General features: G+C 41.9%; 1 protein-coding gene across 1 annotated transcript in view; it reads left to right on the top strand.

The window, feature by feature from the left end:
• The window catches only part of LOC143297131 (arylsulfatase B-like), a 13,391-nt gene that overhangs the window by 794 nt on the left and 5,097 nt on the right, over positions 1–7,500 (top strand). Inside the window, exons 3-13 of the mRNA XM_076609306.1 lie at positions 925–1,036; positions 1,498–1,549; positions 2,146–2,249; positions 2,736–2,845; positions 3,453–3,473; positions 4,216–4,298; positions 4,497–4,595; positions 5,164–5,230; positions 5,542–5,639; positions 6,452–6,591; positions 7,413–7,474. Coding sequence (XP_076465421.1) covers positions 925–1,036; positions 1,498–1,549; positions 2,146–2,249; positions 2,736–2,845; positions 3,453–3,473; positions 4,216–4,298; positions 4,497–4,595; positions 5,164–5,230; positions 5,542–5,639; positions 6,452–6,591; positions 7,413–7,474 — 948 coding nt within the window. The remainder of the gene's footprint in view (positions 1–924; positions 1,037–1,497; positions 1,550–2,145; positions 2,250–2,735; positions 2,846–3,452; positions 3,474–4,215; positions 4,299–4,496; positions 4,596–5,163; positions 5,231–5,541; positions 5,640–6,451; positions 6,592–7,412; positions 7,475–7,500) is intronic.

A 7,500-nucleotide genomic window follows, 5' to 3' on the forward strand; every position in this document is an offset into this window, starting at 1 on the left:
TGACATCATTGATAGCTTGGGCCTTCACTTTTCAAGAGTGTATTTGTGTGAACTTTTTCTATCCTTCTTGCAATTTAGCTCATTCCTGAAACAGTGCCTAAAACGGTGGGACGAATTTCTACTTGAATCGCGCTTTTCTCTTTTGTCTTAATTAAGCATGCTAATGACTAGAGTTCATGCTATTATGCATTAGGCCTGGTTGTTTGTTTCTATCTCAGCATTCTCTATGTCATAACTGATGACCGTGATATTCACCAAAACGCAATATACACCCGTAAAGTAGTCAGCGAGTCATTAAATAGACAGAAGGAAATGTCTGCTTTACGTTTTGTCTTTATTGGTAACATGTTGACGAAGAGTGTGTCAAGGAAGCATTTGAAAGAGACTTCAATTTCAGAGCAACGTCATGTTGTATTTGTATCTTCATCACAGTTGATGAGAACATGTACGCTGGCACAATGTGTATGTGTGAGGGAGTAAATTTGAGATATGGCAGTATAAGGCTTTCATCGCACAAGGCGGCTCAATACCATACCATTGTTTTCATCATCATTGCTGTTCCCCCGTCTGTCATTCCAATTTCCCCAAACATAGCCGTATCCAGTCTCATTTTGTTGTAGTCCATATGCAGGCAGTCCTTGGGGAACTTTCATTGTCGGAACTAAATGGCCACACACCAAAGAAGATCCAACACTGCTTGCTAAGTTACCTTGGTGGTATTCAGCATACCTTATTCTGACTCGACACAGCAGACCATGTTCTGACTCAACAAACACAGGAAGCCCTGTACAAGCCCTTAGAATGGCTGTACTGTAGAAGTTGCCAAAGCAACAGTATCGATATCACAGTTTATGTCACCACACAATAGTTTCAAACTGAAATAGAAAACGTCAGCTCGCCAATCGTTACGGTGTGCACGTGCAGGTTACAACGACGTCAGCTGGACCAACCCTGCGGTGATCACCCCCAACCTGCAAGACATGGCAGACGATGGCGTCATCCTCAGTCAGTCCTATTCTCAAGCTGCCTGTACACCGTGAGTTTCACTGTGTTGGTCAGCAGGTGTGGGGGGAAGGATTCACTCAGCATCATGAGTACATCGTGTGTCAGACATACAGTTTGTGTGATTAATGCACTCTGAACCATAGGTGTATTTTGTATAAAAGGTTATGCGTCATATGTAGTATATATGTATAATGAGTATAAGCTAGACATAACAACGGTTCTGAAAATTAATCAACTGAGCATCCAGTAGCATTACAGCAGTAAAATGGTTTAAGATACAGAACGAGAACCATGAGATGGGTAAACAGATAAATCAATAATAATAACAAGAACAGAGGGCAGAGGGTGGTGTTCAAATCTCCTCACTATTCAATTCAGTATCAAATGTGTGTGTGTGTGTGTGTGTGTGTGTGTGTGTGTGTGTGTGTGTGTGTGTGTGTGTGTGTGTGTGTGTGTGTGTGTGTGTGTGTGTGTGTGTGTTACCTTCGACAGATCACGAGCTTCCTACTTGACCGGATATTATCCTTTCCGCCTTGGAGTCCAGGTAATGTCCAGTGTGAAAGTTTCAAAAATTGGATTTATCAAATCACACCATTTTCTTTTTAAAACACATCGACTGCTTTGACTGGTGTCATTTTCCAGTGAAGCTCAAGGAACGGCTACAAGGAATGAATATTGTCTACATTGAATATAATTATGCATACAGTTCCTTCCACCTGCAAAAGCAGTTAAAATTGTTTGTTTCTTTATTCTCATAAGATCAGTTTTCGTTAGTTGTATGTGTTCTTCCATATTCTGTGTTTCGTTCTCTTCATCAGTGTCTGACAGTTTACTGTCAAGACCAAACATAAGCCGATAAACATAAAGCTGAAAAAATGGCCACTTTATAAAGCGAGATAAGAAGATATCATACCAGAAAATAACGATCTCTAATTCGAAGATGTAACCTGAGAACGAATCAGACAAGATAACTTGTTCGTACTTTGGGTGAAGAGGCGACTCTTTACAGTATGTATGGGCAAGATAAAAAACAACAACAACAACAACAACAGCAAAAAACCCCAAACCACATCATAACTGGGTGCAATGCCATTAATACCAGTGTGTTTGATGTTACACTGCAGTGACTGTGTTTGACAGAACTCTGTGGTGAGAGAGGGCATGGCTGACTACGTTCCTCTGGACGTCGACTTTCTGCCCAAGAGACTGAAGGAGGCTGGCTACAGCACTCATCTGGTTGGCAAGTGAGTGATTCTCCTTTCGTTTTGGGAACTACTGCGGTGTGTGTGAGCGTGTGTGTGTGCGTGTGTGTGTGCGTGTGTGTGTGTGCGTGCGTGTAGGTGTGTGTGTGTGTGTGTGTGTGTGTGTGTGTGTGTGTGCGTGCGTGCGTACATGCGCGCGCGCGTGTGTGTGTGTTGGGGAATCCTCAAGTGCCCTGATTATGGTTTTGAGAACTGTTCTCAAGTATTATGTCTGTCAGAGGGCGCAAAGAAGTACATGTGAAGCTGGATGAATGACGTGAGAATGAGTTGATTAATGGGGAATAGTATGGATTTGAATGATGGATGTGACATGGAACAGTGTAGCCAACTGCTTCCCAGTTTGCACAAAGTCCAACACTGACTTAAATGGTCTGATAAAAAGCAGTTGACTTTCCTGTTCTGGTGCTAATGAAGTTAATGATATAATACTGCTGTTGCTGTTGATGATATGATGATGGTACTGGCCAGGTGGCATCTGGGTCACTGTCGCCGAGATGTGACGCCAACTGGTCGAGGGTTCGATACCTTCCTGGGGCTCTACAATGGTTACAATGATTACTACACCAAGAAGATTATGGGTATGAGGTTCATGTGTGTGCGTGTGTGTGTGTATGTGTGTGTGTGTGTGTGTGTGTGTGTGTGTGTGTGTGTGTGTGTGTGTGTGTGTGTGTGTGTGTGTGTGTGTGTGTGTGTGTGTTTGTTTGTTCGAGTGTGTGTGTGTGTGTTTGTTCGAGTGTGTGTGTGTGATGGGGGGAGGTGTGTGTGTGTGTGTTTGAGCGTGTGTGTGGTGGGGGGGGGGGTGGGGGGGGGGTGGAGGTGTGTGTGTGTGTGTGTGTGTGTGTGTGTGTGTGTGTGCGCGTGCGTGTGTGTATGTGTGTGTGTGTGTGTGTGTGTGTGTGTGTGTGTGTGTGTGTGTGTGTGTGTGTGTGTGTGTGTGTGCTTCTGTGTTTGTGTTTGCTTTCCACCACATACTTGTGCAGAATGAAACTACGTTCTTATTACATTACTATCATGAGTACGAAACTAAAAACAATTCATTGAATAATATCAAAGTATATTTTTGAACAGTATTATGCGATCATAACCCAGCAGGGAGAGCAGAAATCTGCCTATCTTCTGTTCTGGTATACAAATGTATTAGAATTGTTCTCTCTGTTGTTCTGTATGTGGCTTTTTCTGTTTCAGCGATTGCCAGCCACGAAGACTGTAAGTATCCCAACACCAGAGAGAGAGAGAGAGAGAGAGAGAGAGAGAGAGAGAGAGAGAGAGAGAGAGAGAGAGAGAGAGAGAATAACGGAGGGAAATTGTTCTTGACAGCTATGTTTTCACAAACTGATTTTCTGGGTGCTAGGCAGTATACGAGGATATGTGCATTCTATTATTTTGAAGGATTTCTATGTGTTTATTTAGGGACTGTCATTGGATAGAACTGTGCGTATATTTCATGAAGCAGCTGGTGACAGCAATAAAACTAACACCAGACTTGGTTTTAGAAAACAAAACAAAAACATTTCGTGGTGTGTAGCTCTGACGTGCAAATCAGAAAGATATTTCTGCAAATTTTTATTGGTTTATTGCGACCACTTGATTCCATCAATATACTTAAAAAGTACGGAGTAAGGATCGCATTAGCATTGAAAGTTGTGTTTTCTATGCTTAGAGGTCTGGAGTTAACAGGAGAGTAGAAATGTGTCATGTTGTTCTCCCTGTTGCTGGATTTTATTTATACATGTAGGCCTAAACCAAAAAGAAACTGTTCTGCAGTTAGTGGTTTCTGTGTGTTCGTGTCGATGCAGATGCAGACATTTGTGGGGTAAATTTCTGGCCAGTTTTGCATTGATATGGCAATGAGAGCATGGTTTAAGTACCATATTTATCACTCAATAGCACACTCAACCACACGCACACCCACACGTGTGAATAACCTGGTATATTATGTTTCGTGCAGTTGATCCCAATGCTGAAGGAACAATCTACGACTTCTTTGCCAACACCACTGTTTACCCCAGTCCTGAGGACGAATACACCACGGTGGGTTTGAGTGATGGTGTGTAGTGTTGATCAGCGTGTTGCACTTCCGAGGGAATTTAGATAGGCATTTACCTTTTTCTCTTTCCGGATCTACATCAATGTATTCTCATACAGAAAGAAATACAAGGATATGAAGTGGATGGTCCCACAAACCAGACATGCCATGGATGGGACTATACTGTATCTATCTGATTGCAGGACATCTTTACGGAGAGAGCACAAGAAATCATCAAGGAGTTCAAGGATTCACCATTCTTCATCGCTCTGCATTACACTGCCCCACACTGGCCTCTTCAGGTGACGTAAAAAACTTATGACATCACGTCTAATCTGTTTTTACGTAAAGTTGGAGAACAGGTATGTCTGAGAATAGATCAGAACAAGTACACTTTTATAAACAATGTGCAGAATCTTTTCCAGTTGACATTACGACGTGGGTTAATCCCTACAAAACTGTTTATTTTTTTCTGTTCTGTCACTGTGGCACAATATCTAAATCCCCATTCGCAAATACTCAACACTTGCATGCATGCAGGCACTAATGTGTTTTCAGAGAAGAAAACACAGTTGTATAGGCCTATTTGAGTGTTTCCCCTGAGTGGAAACAGATAAATGACAGCACCATCTCCAAAATCACTGGCAGAATGTTTTTGTCGTGATAAGAAAACAATGAATTATATCTGTATTCTTCAGTGTGAAAGTGAACATTCTGATGAAATGGATCTTTAAGTATTACTTTCTATCATTAAGCATCGAAGTGCTAAAATGGTAATTACTCGATGCTAACGCCCTTTTAAAAATCGAACAAATAGCAGAACTACCTACGCTCAGGTCTGTGTTAACTGCCACACTGACTCTGTCTCAGAACCCCCCAGACTTCGATGAGGACCTTTATAAAGATGTAGACGACAAGGACAGAAAGATGTACTTGGGTATGTATGCATGTATGTATGTATGTATGTATGTATGTATCCACGAACGCATGCTGGTAGGTATGTTATGTACAATGTGCATATCTGTCTATCTGTCTGTCAATCTATGTGTCTGTCTGTCTATCGATCTGTATGTATGTATGTATGCATGCATGTATGTATATATGTATGTATGTATGTATGCATATGTGTGTATATATGTATGTATGTGTGCATATAAAAACAATAGTGTGTGTATGTCTGTCTGTATGTTTGTAAACTCTAATCTCTCTCTCTCTCTCTCTCTCTCTCTCTCTCTCTCTGGTGTGTAGCCATGGTGACGGCGATGGACGAGGGAATCGGAGAGGTGATGGACACACTGCGGGAGGAAGGAGTCCTGGACAACACCATTGTCGTCTTCCAGTCTGACGTCAGTTGGGGGCAGTGCTTCTCCACTGTTCCACAGTCCTCTGGATCTCTGTCTTTTCCGTTTTCTTTTCTGCACGTCCTCCACCTAAGGCCTTGGCTGTATCTGAACGTTTAGAATTGTTAGTGTGTGGACATTGGACATTACTGTTGTTTGAACACACGTCAGTTGTTAGTGTTCATGTACAGATAACTGTTTGTGTTTGAAATATGTTCAGATGAAGAAAATTGTATGTTGACAGAGGGCACTATATGTATCCTGATACAGAGCAGTGATAGTATACACATACATAGCATCATTAGTTTTATATATGACATAACAATTTTTAAAACAAAGGCAACAGTAGGTTTCTTTAAATGTATGGCACTGTCAACGTCACAGCATTGTGGATGACATTATTAATGCATCGAAGCCTTGTATCATCGGTTTTTTGCCTATTAATCAGATGTACACTTTTTGTCTTTCCTCTGAAAAGGTCTCAAAGAATATAGCCATCATTTTAGTCTGTTGTGGTCAAAGTAAACATATCAATGAGTCGTACATATATCCGTGTAAAATCACATAATAATCAACATCTCCAACACTGTCAGCGTTACTCTCATCGTCATTATTTCACCTTTTAGTCCTCTGTGAGGTCTCATCCCTCCACTGTGTAAAACAGTAAAAAAAAAAAAAGGCAACGAAATTCCTCAAACTTAACACACCACCAACAACAACAACAACAAAAAATTATTGTCATTTTTACTGCTACAGTTACCATGTTATTTCTGATTATAATGTATATGTTGTGTATCATTATCGTCGTTTCCCTGCAGAATGGAGGCGACACGCACTTTGCAGCCAGCAATGAACCACTGAGAGAGAGGAAAACCACGCTGTATGAGGGAGGTGTCAGAGTGCCCAGTCTGGTGTACAGCCCAGGCCTCCTGGCCAACACTCCTCGTGTCAGTGAAGAGTGAGTGGCAGCTGTCTCCCTCAACACCACCCTCGGTGTGTCTGCAGTGAAGTCTATGGATTGGCAGAGTCAGTAGAGTCAACTAGTATCAGATACAGATATACCCCACGTATGTTTGAACTATGAGTATAAGAGGCAGATACCAGAGTCTGTAGTGGTTTGAAAATGTCTTCTAGCGATGATGTAGGTCTCCAGAACACGCCTGTAGTGACCACTATGGGTGTACTGTCATTGGACGTATTAAACAGATGTAAGCATTCAAAACACCGAGACTGGTCTTGGCGTGTTCCGTCTTTTTATTTTATCAAACCGAATGGTTGAAGCGTTGGACTTTCAATCTGACAATATTCCACGTGTGCCTGAGTGTGTATACCCCACGTAGGTTTGAGCTTGGTCTCCGACCGAGGATAGGCGCTATATAAGTATCCGTATCAATCAATCAATCAATTGTTTGATAAAAAGGATAACAACAACAACAACTATAAAGGATACATGAAATCAGTTTTTGAATAGAAAATGTGAATGGTTAAAATGTGTAATGTTTTATGATAGTTTCTCAGTTCTGATGAAGACACGTGCACTTTAGTGTAAATTGTTTAATACATTGTGTGAAAATATGAAATGTGTGGTAACATTAGTGTGTATGTGTGTGATCGTGAGTGTGCGCGCGCGCATATATGTGTGTGGGTGTGTGTGTGTGTGTGTGTGTGTGTGTGTACATGTGTTGTGTGTGCGCGTTCGTTATGTGTGTGCGTGTGCGTGCGTGCGTGCGTGCGTGCGTGCGTGCGTGTGTGTGTGTGTGTGTGTGTGTGTGTGTTCAGTTTGTTCCACATTGCAGACTGGTTCACAACACTTCTTGCAGCAGCTGGAGTTGACGCAGGAAGTATGTCTGTTCATCTCTCTCTCTCT

This window comes from Babylonia areolata, chromosome 22, assembly GCF_041734735.1.
Source record: "Babylonia areolata isolate BAREFJ2019XMU chromosome 22, ASM4173473v1, whole genome shotgun sequence".
Lineage (NCBI taxonomy): Eukaryota > Metazoa > Mollusca > Gastropoda > Neogastropoda > Buccinidae > Babylonia > Babylonia areolata.